Raw genomic sequence first — 19,750 nt, forward strand, 5'->3', positions numbered from 1 at the left:
GCCCTAAGCTCAGTATAAAAGTCTCATGTCTTGCAGCCACTCAAAGTTTAGAGCAATCAATCCCTTCTATCAGGAAGCAGCAGCCCTTGTATGATTTGCAATGATGTGTATGTTTATGTGTTGTCTAAACTAAGGTGAGCACAAGAAAAACTAGAATTTCAGTGGATACTTCTGTAAAGTAATGAATGAGCACAGTCTGCAACTCTGCAACTGGGTTGTGAGGGCAGCAAGACAATTTGCTTTATGCAGTAGTGAGCCCCACTCTGCCTTTGTGCATGTATAAATGCTGTCTCAAGATATATGCTTATGTATCAGGATATTTATACCTAGATAATAATCCTCCTAAACCTCAAACCAGCAGATGCAATTCTTTATCCTCTGTTTGTCTGCCCTAAGGAGAGAGCTTTAGCAGAGTTTTTAGGTGACATAGTATCAGTGTGAGTTTTCAGTAATCCTAATAGCTTTACATTGTTAACCTGCTGTTTACATGTATTTGGGAAATGAATTGGCTTTTCTCCTTGGAAAGATAAGCAAAACTGGGATAAAACATATTGAAATCTGTAAACTATGGTAAAGTTAAACTGTTAAGTTGTAAGAAGGCATTTCAAACATTTATAATTTTGCATCAAATATCATATTATTATTGCTACAAAATTAGTAGTGTTGTAGAATTGTCCAGCGGATTTTATTTCCAAGCAGAATAATCTTACAAGACAGTTCTTGCTTTGTATGTGGTCTAATTATGGTAGGAAAAGCAGATTCTGGCCATTTAAAGTGCACATTTAGTCTGAATAATAAGAAACTTCAGGATATCACCTGTAAGCAGTAATTTCTAGTAAGTTGTTTTTTAAATAGCTGCCTATGAAATGATAATGTACTTCCTAATCAGCAGTATTTACCAGCAAATGGGTGTTTTAGTAGATCTTAGAGAAAGTAAGGTTCCTGGTGTGCAGATGGGAAAATGTAAGATATGGCTGCATAATATACACCTTAGACAGAGGTTTTTCTAGATGTTTGTCTTTCCCAGCCTGGCTGGCAGGCAGTGTGTAGTGGGATTGGCTGGAATGTAAAGCTGCCTAAATCTTAGTGGCATAATTGCTGTCTCAGTCCAGGCTGCTGGAGAACAGGTCTGAGAGATTTATTTCAGATCTTGACAGGTGATTTCCTCCCTGGCCACAAAATCTCTGTGACAAATTCTGCAGGATGATTTCTCTTGACTAAGAAGTTGTTTCCCTGTAGCTCTACAAGTCCATATGTTGTGTTCCTGACTCTCATCTGTCTGGGAAGCAGTGTCAGTCTGTCTGTGCTAAAGGATGAACCCCACCTGAGTGACAGGTGATGTGACTTGTCAGGAGCTCTGGAGTTTCAATGGATTAGGGAGTAGGTGTGTCACCTGTGATGCTCAGCCTTGTTCCCCTGGCCTTTTGGGAATGATAGGATGTCCAGTACAAACTGCACTCTGTTAAAGCCCTTTTCACGTTCATATAAACTTAAATTTCTGAATGATCATATTGAATTATGCCACTACCTGTGTTAGACAGTTGGAATTTGTTCACATGGATTTGGGTGAAGGTGAATTTGGATTGTAGAGGTATTTCTTTGCTTTCACAAACAGCCCACATTGCCATCGGATGGATGTGTGTTCCAGGTGCTCATTAATTAGTGCATTGTGGACTTCAGCCTCTCTGCCCATTAGGACCTGATCCAGGAAGTCACTGATATCAGTGGCAGTCTTTCCACTGATTTTGGATATTTCAGATTGTACCGTTCATGGCTTTTAATGTTACAGTGCTAAAGAATCCTGTATTAATACTGCATTTTTCACTCTGTGGGGTTTTATATTTTACCTATTTGTATACTGAGCTGAAATAGTTTTAGAAAATGCAACCAGACCTTCCAACTGCTGTCAGCAACTCCCTGTACAAGAGGAAGTTTCTCCTGTTTTGCATTATGACATCAGTACACGTGTTGTCTGAATTACTAGGTCTCCTGGATAGAGCATAAACTTTGTAGCACTAAACTAAAAAGGTGAGAACTAGAACAAGTGGAGGGTTAATGTCATGTTTCCAGGACTTTGGTGCTTCTCTGCAGCCATCTGTTTTAAATTGTGGATGTTACCTCTGCTGCTTCATCTTGAGAATCTCAAATATAACACAGTGAACTATGAATCAACCCTTTGATGAAACTGAAAATAATAATATGTAAGTACAAAGGACGCAATATTTTTACAGTGTCAAAAGGACTTAGCTGATTATTCTGATTCTTCAATTCACAAAGTATTTTGAGAATCAATTTTTCAGGCTACAATCTCTGCCCCATTCATTATGGATACTTTTTCCCAAGTTGGAGTTTATGGCTTGTGCATTCTGACAGCCGACATGCCTTGCTCCTGTGCTTACACAAAGGCACAGTTTTAAAACAGGGACAACTCTGGAGAGGCACTACTGGGGAAAAGGATGAGTGTACCACTTTGGTATATACCCTTTCATATGCTTGCTTTATCTTTCTGCATACAGTATTTTCTTGTTTCTCTTCCCATGGAAGGAGATGACAGAGGAGGAAAAATTCCACTCACTTTTCTGTTAGGAGCCTAAGTTTTCCATGTCTTGACAGAAATCGCCATGAAATCATCGTTTCCTCAAGCAGAGATGTTACTTTCGCCGAAGTAATGAACTTTTTGTTTTCCCTCTGCGCGTTCCTCTGTACTCGGTGTTTTTTAAGCATTCCAGCAGTAAAATGTAAAAAAAACCCTTTTCCCCCTTAAGCTGTAATTGTACAGACTGTATACTCCGCCCTCCTTCGCGTTATGTACGGCTGTAGAGTTTGTATCTAAAACTTGACTGTGGCGTGTGTGGTGTGTCATTGTCCGGTGTCCCCGCCCTGCCGCCGGGGCGGGCCCGGGCCCGGGGGCGGTGCCGCCCCGCCATGGCGGCGCTGCGGGGCTCGGCGCGCCGGGGCTGCCTGCGCTGCCCGCAGCCCGCGGCCCTGGCGGCGGCCGCGGCCGTGGCCGTCTGCGCCTTCTACTACCTGGGCGGCGGCGGCGAGACCTTCTCCAGCGCCACCCGCCGCCTGCGCGCCACGCCGCCCGCCCCGGCCGGCCCGGGGCCCCGCGGGCTGCACCTCCTTTTCATGTTCACCAAGGCGGAGCGCAACCCCGCGCTGCGCGACAAGGCGCAGGCGGCGCTGCGCTCGCTGCTGCGGCACGGCCGCCTGGGCGCCGCCGAGGTGCTGCACCTCCACCTCGTCACCGAGGGCGCCAGCCGCGACATCGGCCTCGGGCTGCTGCGGGACCTGCTGCGCGGCGCCGCCTTCCGCCACCAGGTGCGCGGGGCCGAGGGGCGGGCCGGGGCCGGGCAGCGAGCGGGGTCCTGTGGGGGTCCTGCGGGGCCTTCCCGCGGCGCTCTGGGAACAGCGGGAAGGAGCTCCCTCAGCCAGCGGCCCATGTGCGGCTCCCAGAACAGCGGTTCGCTCCCACTCTGCTGGAGGAGCTCCCGCTGCTCCCCGGTCTCGGGAGTCTTGAGGGGCTCGCTCTGTGTCCCCACCGCCGCTGCCTGCGGGGAGGTGTCCCGGTGCAGCCCGGTGGTTCTCAGCTCGTGGCCTGGGAGCACCTCCGCACGCCACCTGTGCTAGAGAGGAGCGGTTGCTCTGAGCGGTGCTGCTCTCCTGCAGGCCATGTTGGTCCTGCTGTTCAGCATCTCGGCACAAGGACCACGTGTGCTTGTATCTCGATGGGTTCCCGATCAGGAGAGAAGGTTGGCCTGCTGCTAGTGGCTCTTGAGAGCAGGAGTGGAGAGCCTGCAGGGGCTGGAGTGCATCCACGTGCAATGTTCCTTCTTCGGAGAAATGGTTCTGCCTCCCGAATCCACAGCTAATGTATAGTTTATGTAAGGTCAGGCTTTCCTTCGCATTAAACGGGTGTCTGAAAACTGGAGGGATGTTAAGTTCAGAGATTCCAGGTAACCTGATGCTCCTGTCCTGAGGTGCTGCTGCAGAGCATTGCTTGGAAGTGTCCTCTAGTCCTGCTGTAACTTTCATTGCTCATAAGTCCTGTATTCCATATTAGCTGAATTCTGCCAAGATGAAACTAGAAGTGCAACCTTAACATTTTTCATACAGACACTTTCCTGGTCAGTAATTCTACCACTTGTTTTCTTTAAACAAGTCCTTTCCTAGTGCTGGCCCTCAGTCAGGTCACACACCCATGATAGGAGACCCACACTATGCAGTTGTCTGGAAGGCATGCACAGCTCCCTCAGGATTCTTGAACTCCACAGCAGGATGGACTGACTGCCCCATGATGGGGCAGTGCTGATGTGGTGCCCAACCAACGTTTGTGGTATTTTGTCTCCTGGAGTGAGAGGACCCCTGGGCCACTCAGGTGTGCACATCGCTTTCAGTGACCCTTTGTGTGGGTGCTGCCCTACTGCCATCTGTTCCTCTGAGACTGCTCAGCAGGCACCCTGGCCAGCCTCATTTCTCCAGAGCAACTGGAGTTGGAGGCGAAGTGATTTGTCTGTTGTGGATTGAGCCCTGTCTGTAGGTGCCTGTGGAGTCACAGTGAAACCTGGCTCATGGCTTGGTGAATATGCCTGGCACCAGAACTGCTCTCCTGGCTGTAGGCAGGCAGCATCATCTGGAGGCCTCAGGTGAGGTCTCAGTGGGACAGCTGCTTCTCTCTTTCCTGGCAGAGCCTGATGTACCCTGGTTTCACTGGCTAGCCCATGATTGCCAGTGTGTTTTGGACCAGTCCATTTCTCTGCTTTTAGGTACAGAGCAGAGGCTGTTCTGCTTCTCAAGCATGAAGCCTTGTCCTAATCCTTTGCCAGTTTCTGGAACACCAGCAGGGGACAGCACCTCTTTATTCTTGTTGTAGCCTATCCCATTCCTTTTCTTTACCACTGGGAAACATGCCTAGTTTGGACTTCTGCTGCTCTTGCTAAAATGTTCAAGATGATTGATCCTGATGCTCAGCTTGGCTCCAGCATCTCTATCCTGAGACCTCTCTTTTCCTGCTCCTCCTGGTGTGTGCAGAACACTCTCCTGGTTCTTATGCTCCTTTTCTAGGACAGGCCCAGATATAAGGCTTGATAAAGTGCTCAGGGGGCAGCTGGAGCCACCAAGGCCAGACTGATAAAACACCCTGAGCTTTACCTTTTCTTCATGAGGAAGTGACTCAGGCCCAGTTTTTGGAGCTGCCCTTGCCCTCTCATCCTAGCAAAGCTGGGATCACTTGGCTTCTCTGTTAGAAGCCAAGTGTCAGACATGGATTGTAACCTTTGGGGGAGGTTGTGGGCAGCTGTTCTCTCTCCCTAGGCAGAGTCAGCACTTTCAAAGTCTCCTGGAGATGGAAGCAGCCGGCTGGAGCCCGGGGTCAGCGTGCAGTGAGGGCAGAGGAGCTGTGGGGTGCAGGCGGTGGGTGTGTGGGAACAGCTTGGGCGGGGGCAGTGGCTGCGTGGCGTCACCGCTCCGTGGCCGTGCAGATGTGGCCCAGCTGTGCCCCAGCTGTGCAGCGGGAGCGCAGCCGGGCGGCGGCGGCAGAGGGAGCTCGTGCTCCGCGTGTGCGGCCGGGAGGCGGCGGGCGGACCCGGCCCGCGGCCGTGCTGCCGAGCGGGGCCTCGGTGGGCGCTCACCGGGGCCTGGTGACAGCAGTGACAGAGAGCGAGTCCCGCACACGGCTGGCAGGGGGATCTCTGCGGCCTCTCCCGACCCCCGGCCCGCGGGAGGTGCCCGGCAGCGAGCCTGGGCCAGCCTCGGCCCACACAGAGCAGCAGTTCACCCCGTTTCCTGCCACTCCAGGCTGTGTGCTGCGATTCCTGTGTGATTCCTATCTCTTACTGATTCCATTTCCCTGCCGTAACAACACGAACTATGCCTTCGGCTCTCTGCTCATCCTGGTTTCCTGTTCAGATGAGCCCCACAGAGGATGCTGCTGGGGTGGATGTAACTGGGCTGCCATCACACCATGCTTACAGAGACCTGTGAGGATGATCGACATGGGAAGGAGGGAAAGTTAAACGAAAAAGAAATGCAGGTTGTTTTTTCTTGGTGAATCACTAGAAAGAATCTTTCATCAGTGTGATGTGTGTTTATAAAACTGTGCTTGCACAGGAAACCCTTAGAACTTTTCTTCACGTCCTCAGCAAACGTGGTTGGATTTAGCTACAGGGATTTACTAAGAGCTGTTACACAAATAAATAACAAAGTACAAAATTAGCAACAGATTAACAAGCTGTGCTAAAATCAGCAATGAGGAGGAAAGAAGCCTTCACAGTCCCAGAGAGGCTGCCTGGCCTGTGGCTGCAGGAGCAAAATTCAGTTGCTCGGGAGTTTGCTTTGCAGAAGTACAAAAGATTGGGCAAAAGACATGTTTTTCCTGTTTTCTTTGGCAGGAGTGGAAAGGCAGATGATGCTGTGTCTCGAGTTTCAGGAGTATTTCTCCTATAAATTTTGTCCACTGGTGCTTGGCAGTGTGCTCACTTCAGAGGTGACTGGAATTGGTTTGGCATTTTCTCCCCTTTTTTTATGTGCTGTACACACCTCAGGCTGCCTTTGCTGGATGCAGAAGGGTGGTTACAGGTGCTGTATTTCTCTTCCATGCTTCTCCAGCCCAGCTAGACCCCAAAGCTGGGGACCCACATCCTCATGCTGGTGGTGCTCAGTTTCATGAACAGGTTGCGCGATGGCGCCACAAAGCTGGGGTGAGGTGCTGCCGAATGGTAACAGAGTTTCCTCCCCTGCAGTGTCCTGGGGACTGTGCTGTGTTGCCCAAAGGCAGGTGTGGCTGCTGATGAGCTCCCCAATGCACTTTCCTGGAACGTGTTGTTCTGTGTTTTTCCTGCTGTTCTGCTGCAGGCCTTGGCTCCGAGCCCAGCAGCCGGGACACAGCGGGGCCGCCCTGCCAAAGGACGTGCTGGCCATGGAGCCTCTGCACAGACCCCAATGATGGCCAGGGCCCAGTGTGGGTGTGGAGAGTGCCCTCCCCAGGACAGGCCATAGGGCTGTGCCTGTCCCCCAGCACTGCCCTGCCTTGGCTCAGCCATCCTGGCCAGTGCCAGCACAGCCCCATCACCTCAGTGTGTTCAGTATATCATGGGAGCCACGAGCACAGCCCTGCATTCAGCAAGCTCCACTCTGCTGTGAGAGTGCATTGGTCTGAGCAATGTGTTCTGCAAAAAGCTGTGGGAGGAGAAGCTCCAGACTGCCCACTGCCTCAGTCTCTGCTCCAGCCGAGCATCAGTGCAGCCCCTTGTGTACCCCATGGAGAGAATGGTCATTGCACCAGCACAGGCTCCAGAGCCACCTCCTCTGAAGCATTTGTCTTGGTTTAGGTTTTCTTTTCATTAAAAAAAAAACCCAGCAAGTGCTCTCTTGCATGTTTTAAGTATATAGTGCAGGGCCCCTTGTTTTTAAGCAGATGAAGTTTTAGTAGGGAAGAGAAGTGAAACTAGACCCATTGAAATAGTTTCGTTTGAAAGCAAGTTACAAAGATTGGGGTTTGTGTTCCCTGCTGAAGGTGGGGCCAGCTTGTGGAAGTGTCTTGGTATCCCTCAAACAAGGGCAATAGGTTCCCCTGTACAAAATTCAAGTACTGCTGCAATGTCATGTCCTCGCTGGACTTTAGTTTCAGCAGGGCTTTTCGTGCTTTCCCTGACCTGAAGAAGGCAGCATGACCCCAAGCATCCACACTCAAGTTCCTGCACTCCCCCTTATCTGCACCAGGGCCATGTCCCTCATCTCTCTTAATTATCCTGAAAATCCCTCTCATTATCTTGTGTGATTCAGTGACCTGTATCCTTCTGTGGGTATAACGAGCTGCATGAAAGCTCCTGTCCATTGGACTTTGACCAGAATAAATTATAAGCTTGTAAAATGTCAGTAGCTGGCAAGGCGCATTTGGGGTTGCTCCTGTTTCTGGGACATAACCATGGCGCAGGCGTGCTAGGGCCCGTGCTGGTGCATGGGCTCCCGCAGGGCTGAGGGGTGCAGAGCAGGGCTGGCTGAGCACCAGCAGAACTCCAGCACAGACAGGCTGAGATCCATCTACAGCAGTTGCTGTGCTGTAGCTCCTGATGTTTGGATTTTCGTCAGCGTGCTGCGGCCTGTCCTCCCTTTCCCCTGCAGCCCCGCCGGGACGTGCTGCAGAGCTTGCCTCCATGCCAGGCTGAGGAGCAGCAAATCTGGGCTGTGTCCCTGGCCCTGTCACAGCCTGCTTCTGTAGGAGGGAGCAAGCCTTGGTCCTCAGGGTAAGTGATGTGGTCTGGCTTGGCTCTAAACCACAGCACACCAGAGCCTGGAGTGAGCTGTTGCCTCTTCTGATGGGCTCCATATGGGAGACCAGATATGTGCTTGCATCAGGCAGTGGAAACAGACCAGAGAAACAGCCCAAAACATGGAACACACTTGGTTGTGTGAGGGGATTCAAGTCTCTGCCTACCTTACAGTTACAAAATGGCTGTGAAAGTCCTCCTTTCCCTGCACTTGGCCAGTTCTTGCATCAAGAGGATGTGCAGGGGCCAGGGCAGGCAGGCCCCTTTGTGCAGCTGCAGTGCCAGCAGCACTGTTTGTGCTTTACCAACCTCCCCCTCGCCCCGTGCTGCTGGGGGCTGGGCAGAGGCTGCTGGAGCTGGGCCTGTCCCCAGGAGCAGTGGCTGAGTGGTGTTTCTGGTGTCTCTGCCAGGTAATCGTCCATGACGTGAATGAGCTGACAGAAAAGCTGTTTCCCGTCGTTGAGGCCATGCAGAAACACTTCAGTGCTGGATCGGGGACCTACTACAGCGACTCCATCTTCTTCCTGTCAGTTGCAATGCATCGCATCATGCCCAAAGGTAGGTCTCTGCTCTGCTGCCTCCAGCAGCACAAGCTCTCTTTCTCTTCTGCACAGAGATGTTAGCCAGTGGTATTTGAAATACAAAGCTAATAAACTTTGGGATGGACTCCTAGGATTCTGCTCCTTTCTGCAGAGTGATGGACTTATCAGTCCAAGACCTCATCCAGGTCTCCACTGGCATGAGTGACAGGAGATTCTCCTTGTCACATGGCAGCTGGCCCTGTCTTTATGCCCTGAGATGATAGGAGAGGTGAGACAGGAGCAAGCAGGCTTGTTCTCTGTGTGTGTTTACAGCCCCCTTCCCCTTGTGGTGCCAGCAGAAATAGGTGCTGTGTGTCTGTGGTGTAGCTGTGTACTCTTGAGTATCAGCAGGGAGTAGTTGTTGAGTCTTTCCTCTTGGCTTTAGGGAGCTTTTGGAAAGCTTTGCTGATTAGCAGACGCTGATCACTTAAGTTTCCTTACTGTGCCTCGGCTGTTATCAAGTGCAGAAACAACAAGAACTCTGCAGGAAAACAAGGCAACTGGCAGAAGGGGCTCAGCTCAGCTGATGCCATTTTCCTCCCCTGGCTGTGTGTAGTTGCCTCTCATGGAGCCAGCATGCTCTCTGGTCTTTGGTTGCACAAGTAGGGTTTTACATCCTTGGGGTCCAAACCCCTGCACTGGAGCTCCTGCAGCCCTGCTTGTCCCTGGGCTCTCCCTGCCAGCTGCCTGGCTGGCCTGATGCACCAGTGATGGCAGCATCCCTTGCTGGGCTGGTCACATGTCTTGGGCATGGCAGACTGCAGGTGGCAGTGGTGGCACAGAGCCCCAGGACCCTGCCTGGCCCCATGTTATTACCATATTTCTAAGAGTCCCCTACCTTCTGGGTGGTTTTCTCACAAGCATCTCTTCACAGCAATGCTGCTCCTCCAAGGCTCTCCCTGACCAGCCAGCCCACCCCCTTTTATCCCAGTTATCTTCATTAGCCACAGCTGCTGCCCAATTAAGGACATCACAGCTGCAGCCCATTTAGAACAACCAGGATTGGGGCAAGGCCACTTATACAATACATAGATTTTACTAGGACTCCTACTATATTTCCCTCTTTTTGTTTACTTACAGGAAGAGATTTTACATAGACATATTTACATATTCTACAATAGCCCTACACCTGCCCCAGGAGGAGGTGACAAGCCTCTCAAAGCTGCTTGTGGATGTCATGCAATGGTGGCCTGTTCCCACACGTGTGCATGTTCCCAGGGCTGGCACCAGCAGCCTGCTTGGCATCTGGAGCCTCTGCCCAGCTCTGATTCTCCCTGCAGACTTGCTACCATGGATCTCAGGTGCCCTGTTGCTGAGATGTGAGCAGATACACCACTCCTGTGGCCCTGCTGAGTCCTGTCCCACTTTGGCTCTACTTAGGAACTCCTTCCTCTGCTGTGCTTCGTGAGACTTCCTCTGTCCTTTGTGGACTTGTCCCTGTCCTCATGGCATGGCCTTCCCACACTAGCTCATTAAACAGTGGGGCAGTGGTGGCCCTGAGGGTCCCATCCCAGCTCACTGATCAGCTCTGTGGGCTCCAGCAAATGTGCTCTACATGGCTCTCCCCCAGACTTGGGTAATTTTGTGTGTGTCTGGTGCTGTCTGCACTGTGAATGCTTTGAAGTACACTGCATACAAATGATGGTATTAATGCTGGCTAATTCACTCCTCCTGATTCCCTACTCTGTCTTTGCTGTGTGCTAAAGATATCCCTGTCGTGCTGCCTGCCAGCAAGAAGCTGCTCAGTCTGAGATGCTTTTTCTCAGTTCATCAGCCCTCATCTCTTGGAAAGCTTGTTTGCTCTGCCTCGGCCTGACAGGGCTTTCAATGGTCTGTTGGGGCACAGGATGTTTAAAGAGGCATTTTTACAGTTTCAGGAGTTTAGTTTTTGTTTCAGAAGCTGCTAGTAAAGCTGATTTATATTTCCCTGCAAGGGAGGTCAGGTTTGCTGTGCTGGGTGCCTGGTGATTTATGGGCCTGGTGGGGCTCAGCAGCCTCCTCCCTGTGCAGCCAGCACTGAAGGAGAGGCACAGGAAAGGCTGCAGCTCTGCTGCCACTCCCAGGCTTGCAGGTGATGTGGGAATGGCTCTTGCTGCCCTCCTGACTCTGACAAGCAGTATCTGCTGGGCTGAGCAAGCCACTTTGCTGAGTTGGAGGAGAAAGGACCAAGCCCTCTTTTTCAGGCAGTATTACCATTTTTCAGGCAGTATTATCATTTTTCCCGTATTTCTTTGCCATTTCTTCTGCCTTGAATGTTGTGTTCTGCCCTGCGTGCTGTGTTTTTTTGTGCACCTCTCCAAGCACATCTGGCTCCACACCATTAGCGCCACTTTTTTGTGGAATCCAGATTTGATTGGAAGCTTGAGCATCCTCTAGCAGAAATGAAGGCCCTGATCTGAATACTAAACTCTCTGGTGTGTTCATTTGCATTTGCATCAATCAGTCTATAGGGATTTTTTCAGTAGCAAGCGACCTTTGTACAAAAATTGCCTGGCTTTAGTTTACCAAATATATCATCTTTTGAAGAGAGGCATTTCCACAGTATCATGATTTAGTGATTTGTTTGGATTCTATGGATTATGATGGGGCATTGACTTTGCAGACTGGTGGCACTAAAAACTGAAGACCAGGTTATTTTTTTAGGGATTTTTGTGGGCCATGTGCTGGCTGCATGCACATTGCACTGAGGTTAAATGGGGTTTGCCACTCAGCTGCTCTGTCGTTTACTGTTGCTTGGGATATTTGCCCAAAAAACTTCACATCTAAAACCTGCAGCTGCCAAGTTATAATATAACAGCTTCTTAGCTGGTGTAAATCATGGAACACTCTTGCCTTAAATGTCTTACATCAGTGGAGTTAATCTGATTTAAACCAGCTGGGGAGTTGGTATGCAGCACGCAGAAGTGCAGACTGCATAACTCTTGTCTGTGCTCGAGGCTCATAAATCCCCATTTAATGTGGTGTGGCCAGGCCCAGGGAGCTGGAGCAATGCTTGATCCATCAGAATGGTTCTGATGGAAGGGGGAAGTGAGGGGAAAGTTACACAGAGAGGACAAGCAGGTTCAGGCTTAGGAGGAGCTGCCAGGGTGAGGACAATGTCGGCATGAAATGGTCTTGAGACTTGCAGAGCAGTGCAAAGAGGAGGAGGGAGAACAAGGACCCAGATCTTTTCACTTTCCTTTTCAGTGGGCCCATCCAGAGGGGACCTCTTCCTTCCTGACTGGCTTTGATCCCTCTATCACTCATCATTTTAGTTGTGTAAATCAGGCAGCCCAGCAAGCTTTTTATCACCCTTCTGTGGGTACATGAAGTAGTAATGTCTGGGTAGGTCTGTCTGGCAGGCAAGGTCTGGGGACAGACTCCTGGTGCCACAAAGGAGGGGAGGAGGAGTTGATGTGAGAGAAGGGCAGCCTGGGAAAGCTGGGAGCTCCCCAGGGAATTCTTGGTGCCCATTCTTGGCCCAAGGTTGTTTCCAAGAAAAATGTATTTAACAAGTGTTCTTCCTAAGGAGCTGGTGGGCCAAGGGAGAGCCAGCAGCACCCAGCAGCTTGGGTAGAGCTTTGAAAACTGCCATTTGGTGTTCAATTCCATTGGTGTTGCTGATGGTGCTGCAGCAGGATGGCCCTGTGGGAGAATAAGAAGCAGAGGGAAAATGAGACACGACACAGAAGCAGCTTTGTGGCTTATCTCTGCCAGCTTAGAGGAGTGGAGTCCCATTAGTTCAGGGGAGGCTCAGAAACCTGGCTGATAGTACTGAGCTTCACTCCCATGGAGTGACGGTGTTTAGCAGAACTTGACTGGAGATGGTATTTGACAAATTGGAGGTAGCAGAGTTTCCTGGCTGCTGAAGCTGGCTGTCTCCTTGGGGAGTAGCAGCATCTCTGGGTGTAGTGATCTCCTCCCCTTGGCAGCATGTGGGGGCATTCTCAGGGTTTCTCTCTCACTGTCCAGCCCAGCCTGAAGGCAGAAGCTGTGATAAAAGGTGGGAACATGAGCACAAGCCCCCTGGGTTCTGCAGGGTGTGAGTTTAGCCCTCATGCAGCATTCTGCATCTTCCAGGTGCTGAAGATGCACCTGGGTACTTTCTGCCTTAAAACTCAGGAGCTTGTTCTGCTGGTGGTGAGGCTGTTCACAGGGGGCTTGTAGGGAGACTAGGCAGCAGTGGGAGAAGTGGGCAAGTCTCAGTGGGACTAAATAAAGGTGTGGAGCTATGAGGAAGGAGAACAGAGTGGAACTAATTGTTATGTATTGCCAGAATTTATGGCATATCAGCATGGTCTGTTGGTAAAAAATGAGAGAGGTTTAGAGAGGGCCTTGGCTTCTGTGTGGGACAAGCCTGGCTGACTGGGACCCTCCAGTCTGGGAGGGGGCTGGCCAGGGGGGTTATGGTGTGGTCCATGAAACCACGAGCCATACAAGGCAGAAGTTTGTACAGGCACTGGGAGACATCAAAATTGGTGAAAAGGATGTTCAAAACAGAGTATGGTGATCTGTAGAGCTCCTTTCTGCAGGATGCTGTAGGTGCTGGGCTGCCTCATGGATGAGGGAATCACAGCCAGCTGCTGTGTGTTGGACAGCAAGCCCAGTGTGTCCTGGAGCTGCCAGCTGTGCAGGAGCATGTCAGGGGGACACAGATGTGGGTGCTGGGGGAAGCAGGGGTGGCTGCTGGGGGTGAGTAAGCAGCTCTGTCTGGGGAAGGGGCCAGCAGGGAGCTGTGCCTTTGGCTGCATAGCCAGTGTCCAGACAGCACCTGTGACACATCAGAATCCATGGGAAGTCCAGTGGTCTCCCTGGCTTCAGACTCTGAACAGGGCAATTTCTCCAGCTCGTTATCAACAGCTGTACTGATTGTTAAGCACAGACCAGATTATAATGATGTTTGTCCAAGCAGCCTGACAATGACCAAGCCCCAGTCGCTTGGGGTTTGGTGCTGCCTGCAGCAGGATCCAGCTGCTCGCTCCGGCTTGGTCTCCCACGAAACTGATATCAGCCTTTGTCTGCTCTGGGATTACCAGCCTGGAGACAGAGGCCTCTGTGAACATCAGCTTATGCCTTTCCCACCAAGCAGAGCTGGAGGGAAGGCAAAGGCCAGCCAGGAGACGTGTTGGAGCAGGCACTGAACTGTGCTGTGCTTTCTCAGGGCACCTTGCCTGTGCCGAGGCCGGGCACCTGGAGCACTCCTGCTCTGGCTGTGGAGGTGGAGAGCCTGGCAGCTGGGGGAAGAGTACCAGGAAAGCAGTCTGTGTAGTGGAATAATGCCTCAACCAGTAACTGTCTTCTGCTAGTGGCCTTCTGGAAAGGAATGCTATCCCACAGGCAGCATCCTGAACACATTGTTGATTGCTTGTGTAGGGATGTGTGCATGAGGATTCAACATTGCCTCTGCACTGTTTCAATCCACAGCATGGGATTGCCCAGGTTGGACTCTGTTTGCCTGTGGGGTGCCATGTGTGGTGTGTCCCCTCAACAGCACCCACGTGCAGAGCTGCACTGCGCACATCCTGTGTCACACAGGGCATCAGAGGTCTCTGAGGTGGAGGGAGGCGGGAGGCATCACTCCCCCTTCTTCCTCCTGTCAGCTGCAGAGCAATTCCTGGTGCACAGGGCAGCTGCCCACAGAACTCAGCAAATCACTGTAATAATTGTGATAAGTGAGCATTTGAAAGTGCGTCACTGCTGATCCTTTCCTGCTGGCTGAGCACTGCCACCACTGCTGAGCCCCACCACATCAGGGAATGCAGAGATGCAGCTGTTGGGAGGGAGAGGGCTGGGAGGAGAGTGCCCACATCCCACATGCTTCAGGCTTGATTGTGTGCTACCAACGGGGAGATGTTGGGAAAAGGCACAGAAAATTGGGGTCTGTGGCAGTCATGGGAGTTGGCCCCAGAGCCATGTGCTCCCAAACCACAGCTCCCAAGGGATGCTGCAGTAGCTGAAGGGTTTGCTTTCTGGCAAAAATGTTTCCATCTTTACAGGGATGGAGGGAGCGTTAATAGTTTCTGATGTGCTCTCATAACCTCCCTCCCTGCTTTGTACCACAAGCACGTGAAAAACAGCCAGACTCCCTTCCCAGCCTGTCTCGGAGCTGCAAGCACTTATGTCAGGTCCTGTGATGGGAAGGGAAGACGCTGGAGTGATCATTTTGCGAGCAATAGGGATGGCTGTGCCAGCCATTGTTCCTTGCTGGGGTGAGCCTGTTGTGCTGAAAGAGCTGTTTTCATGATGCTTTTCAGGAGCAGGCAAGAGCAGACCTCTGAGTAAGCCCACCCCAGGTAAACACTGGAGGCTGTGGCCTTGTAGAGGGGTCCACATTTGCTGAGAGGAGCTGCTAGTCCCATCTGTGGGATTATGCCTGTGGGACATGCCTGTCCTGGCAGGAGAGCTCCTTGGCCCCAGCCCTGGTGTGAAGGAGGCACCAGGAAGGGCTGCTGTGATGAGGGGGACGTGGCTGCTGCTCAGCAAGTGCCTGGAAGTCTCCTGAGTGCTGCATCCCAGCACAGACCCCTTCCCTGTGGCACTGCTGCCTCTGGGGCCAACGTGGCCCGCAGCCCCCGGGGGTAGTGTCACTTCTCATCATTTCCACTGCCTGCCCCTTGCTGCAGTGTCACCATCGATTATTTTTGGATGTCCTAGATCTGTCAGGGCAGGGCTGGCTGCTCCCCCCACTCCCACGGAGCAGCAGGGTCTCATCACCCAGTGCTGTGGTGGGTGCTGCCCTCCTGTCTCCCCAGCCAGAGCAGCTGCCCCATTCCCAAAGGACTGGAAGCTGTTGGGGGTCACCCTGTGTTGATGCCAGGGCTGCTTTCCCCCACAGCCTCTCCCTGCTCTGCCATAGCTCATTAGAGTTTAGCAGGAAGAAACAAGGACAAAATCTGCCTGCAGCCCTTTCCCCCAGTGTGTGCAGTTAACTGGGATCTGAGCTCAGAAAATTTATTTTCCTGTGTCTCTTTTTGGTTTCCCTTTCCATCTCACCTGCTCATTCTTTACAGCTTTCCATCCACTCTTTTGTAATTTATAGCAAACTGGAATCAAACCTTATTTTGTCTGATTAAAAGATTTCCTGCTGCTCTTCCTCCAGCTCCAAAATGTGTTTTCACACTCCTTCCCCAGCAGTAGCATGTATTAAATACAAGGCAAACAGCATTTCCACCTCCATCCTGAAACCTATTGCATGCTTAGCCATGTTGCTGCCTTTGAGTCCAGGTAAGAGCCAAGGTGTTGAGTACTGCTAAATATTAGTCCATCAGACCTTGATGGATTACAAGGGGACACTTGGATGCCCAGGAAAAATGAATTTCCTGGAACAGAACACATCTATCTCCTGCAGAGTCGTCCCCTTCCCTCAGGAGATGGCTGTGGGGCGTGGAGCAAGGCGATCCAAGTGATGCTGCTGTCAGTACCTGGGAGCATTGCTGCTGCTGCTGCAGACCCCTGAGCTCACCCAGGTGCCTGCCCTGCGTGGGTGGTAGCAATGATTTGTCATCTATCTCTGGCAGACAGCTTAATTTTTTAATTAGCTGATAGGCTGATTAGCTGCTGTGCTTCAGCCACTGCTCTGCTCTGCTGGTGCCTAATCAGTGCTGCAGAAAGCTGGTTAGCAGCCAGGCTGCTGGGACACATCACCCCTGCACTTCCCTGGAGCTCTGTGTGCAGGGAGGAGGCTGTTTGATGGGGAGGAGGCTGTTTGATGGGGAAGGAGGCTGCTGAGCTGTCCCAAGGCATGGAGGAGACCCTTGGCTGCATGGCAGACAGCAGGACCCATGTTGAGGCACACAGCTGGAAGGTAAGCTGCTCTGCACCTTGGCAAGCTGTGCTGGTGCAGGGCTTTGTAGCATCATCTTCTCTGGGGAGGGTGGGCTCTGGAGCAGCACTATGTCCTGGGAAGGGGGACTGCAGCCCCCCAGCTGCCAGCTCAGTGGCAGCAAGCTCTGAGGAGCATGTTGTGCCTGCACACGTGCCTGTTTGCCCCTGCCTTGGCTGCTTCCTCTGGGTGAGGCTCTCTGGTGCTGCCGAGGTCATCTGGGCAGGCAGCAGTGATTAATGCTGGGCACAGAGGGGAGGCTGTGTGTGGAGAAAACAAGGCCTGGCCAGGGGAGCACACAGCCAGAGAGGAAGCTGCTCACAGCCCTGCTGACAGCAGCAGGGAGAGCAGCCAGGGGCAGCTGCCAGTGCAGGGGTGAGCCAAACCCAGGGAGCCTCTAATGAAGGGCAGGATGGAGAACCCAGCATGTTTGTGTAAATAAACTGTGTGCCTCCATATTGGGCTTGTTGAGGTGCTGGCATCCCTGCCTGGCACTGCAGCTGTTCTCGTGTCCTGCTGCAGCTGAGGCTTTTGGGGACAGCTGGCTGCTGCTGCTGGGCAGTACCCTCTGGGTTGCACAAGGACCTCTGGAGCCTGTCACCCACTCTGCATCCATGCTTGGCCATGGTGCTGGCTGTGGGAGTGCAGTTTTTCTTGGCCATACGTCTCTCAGAGGCAGTGAGGGCGGAGGATTGTGGTTTCACAGCCAGCACAGGCAGCTTTGTGGATCCACGTGTTGCTCCTGCAGGCATGCTGCCTGCTGGAGCTTCGGGCTGCTGCCCTGCTCCAGGACGTTTATGGCCCAAGGCAGCCATCTAAAAGTCACTGCTGGTCCTTCACAGCCCCTTCTTCCCTTGGGATCTTTTCCTGCCATGCTGGGCGCAGCTAAAAAACCTGACTAAAAAAACATTGCTCAAAGTGAGGTGGAGGAGCAGCTGTCCAGGTGTGCCCAGCATTTGTAAACCAGAGATCCCCAGCCCTTCTGACTCCAACTCAGAGAGCTTTGGTTGCTTGGCTCTCTTCCTTCTGGTGGTCCAGTCAAGTGGCAAAATGAACAGCCACCCCCCTGGCCCTTTGCCACAGCCCACTGCAGCTCTGCAACACCCAGAGCTGCAGCCAGCAGGGGACACTCCTGTCACTTGGCTGCACTGTGTCACCCGTGCTGGCTGCAGCTGCTGCTGGCCCTACAGAAGGTTCGCTGAGCTGCTCTGCCTCCAGCAGCTCCCTGTCCCAGCCCTGTCCAGGCCACCACCCTGCACTGCCTCCTGAAGAATGGAGTTTGCAGGACTGGGAGGTGCTGGCTCTGTGGGAAAAGGCAAAGTGGTGTGCCTGGGTCACAGCTGGGGCAGCAATCCCAGCAATGCCCCTTTTGATGTGACCTCTTGCAGCACCTCTGGTCCCAAAAGTCACTGCTGTGATGCAGGGGAGGTCAAGGTGCTCCCACCTGATATGTGCCAGGTTAACTGTTGGACTCAATGATCTTAAAGGTCTTTTCCAGCCTAAATAATTTCATGATTCTGTGTTGGAGGAGTCTCTCGTTGGCATGAAGCTACATAACATCACCAGAGCTCTGGCTAGGTCCACCAAAGCAGCTCACCTCCTCCCTGTGGCCCCTGCTGCCATTCATGATCCTGCCTGACATTTCTGGGAAGAGCAATTTCATAGAGTCTTACAATGGTTTGGGTTGGAAGGGACTCTGAAGTTCATCTGTGTCCAGCCCCCCTGCCATGGACAGGTGTTTCACTTGGTAAATCAGATTGCTCACCTAGACCAAGTTTCCTCCTAGGTGTCATTCCAGTGTTGGGGTGGCCTGGCACACTGCATACCTGCTCTATCCCCGCTGTGCCCTGGGGCAGTTTTTGGGGTCCATTCTTTCTGGGAAGGGCTGCTAGACTTGCTGAAGAAGCTGCCTGCTACCACAGGGTCTGCTGGGTGCCTTTCAGAGCATCCAGACAACCTGCTGTGCACTCAGTACACCAAAGGGGTGCCTATCTGTGTGCTGGGTCCTGGCAGAGAATCTGGGGCAGCAGGGCACAGGGACATGACCTCTGCCTGCCTCTGCCCCTTCACTGGATGAGGCTGTGGTGGGATGAGGCACCTCTGAACCTGGCCATTCGCCTCTGGGCAGGGCTGGGGAGGTTTTGAGCCAAGCCTGGAGCACAGCCCTGCTCTAGCTGCTGATACAAGGCAGCAGTAAAAGATTACGAGCTTTAAATGGGGCCAACCTGTCCTATAAAGCTGTCACTGCTAATGGAGACCATCTCTGAATTGCACAGCTCCCCTCTCCATGCCGTGGCTGGAAGAGCTGGAGCTGAACAGAGAGGTGGGTTCTACACAGTGTGGCAAAGTTAGAAAACTCCCTGCTGAGCAAAACACTCAGCCTTTTCCCACATTTCCAGCTGGATCCCTGTGAGCAGCTTGTGCCTAAGAGAGCACGCGATCCCTCCGCCCCCACATGGCAGCCAGGACAAAGGCTTGGTGGAAGGGTAAGAGAGCATGACACATCAGAAATGTTAGTGCCTGGCCCCTTGCCAGGCCCAGGCAGAGAAATCATCTCAGCCATTAATCTGTGCATGCAAGCTGCATCTGGCAAAGTGATGCTTTATGTCACCCATGCTTACTTACATCTCAGTGTTGCAGTTCATGCTTGCTTTAACAAAAAAAAATTAAAATTTAAAAAAATCAAAGGAAAAAAAGTACTTGGTGCTTTCTGGGTCTAATTTCTTGGTGAGTATTCTCTGTGGGAAGCACAGCATGGACCAGTGTGCTGGGGTGAGCCAAACATGGGAAGCCTCTAAGGAAGGGCAGGATGGAGAAGCCAAGGGTGTGTGTGTAAATAAACTGTGTGTCTCCATGCTGGCCTCCTGTGGCACTGCCATCCCTGCCTGGCACTGCAGCTGTGCTCAGCTCAGCCCCCTGCTCAGCTGGGGCTTCTGGGGACAGCTGGCTGGGCTACAGGGACCCTCCAGAGCTTTCACCCACTGAGGTGCTGGGGCAGGCAGGGTTGGGATTGGAGCTTCCTCCAAGCTCAGCTTTCATTCTCCCCTGTGATTAACTGCAGTTGTGTTCAGCTGTAATTTTACAGAACAATCGGATGACGT

The 19,750-nt window shown here is 52.2% G+C and overlaps 1 protein-coding gene across 2 annotated transcripts in view; it reads left to right on the forward strand.

Annotated features, from left to right (window-relative positions):
• XXYLT1 (xyloside xylosyltransferase 1) overlaps positions 1 to 19,750 on the forward strand; it is a 40,776-nt gene that overhangs the window by 5,273 nt on the left and 15,753 nt on the right. Inside the window, exons 1-2 of one of the 2 annotated variants that reach the window (XM_074547191.1) lie at positions 16 to 3,321; positions 8,678 to 8,825. In XM_074547191.1, the coding sequence (XP_074403292.1) occupies positions 2,926 to 3,321; positions 8,678 to 8,825 (544 nt within the window). In that variant the 5' untranslated portion in view covers positions 16 to 2,925. Of the gene's footprint in view, positions 1 to 15; positions 3,322 to 8,677; positions 8,826 to 19,750 lie in introns of those variants that run through there. The other variant, XM_074547193.1, reaches the window with a different exon arrangement.

Source organism: Zonotrichia albicollis, chromosome 9, assembly GCF_047830755.1.
Source record: "Zonotrichia albicollis isolate bZonAlb1 chromosome 9, bZonAlb1.hap1, whole genome shotgun sequence".
In the NCBI taxonomy this organism is placed as follows: domain Eukaryota; kingdom Metazoa; phylum Chordata; class Aves; order Passeriformes; family Passerellidae; genus Zonotrichia; species Zonotrichia albicollis.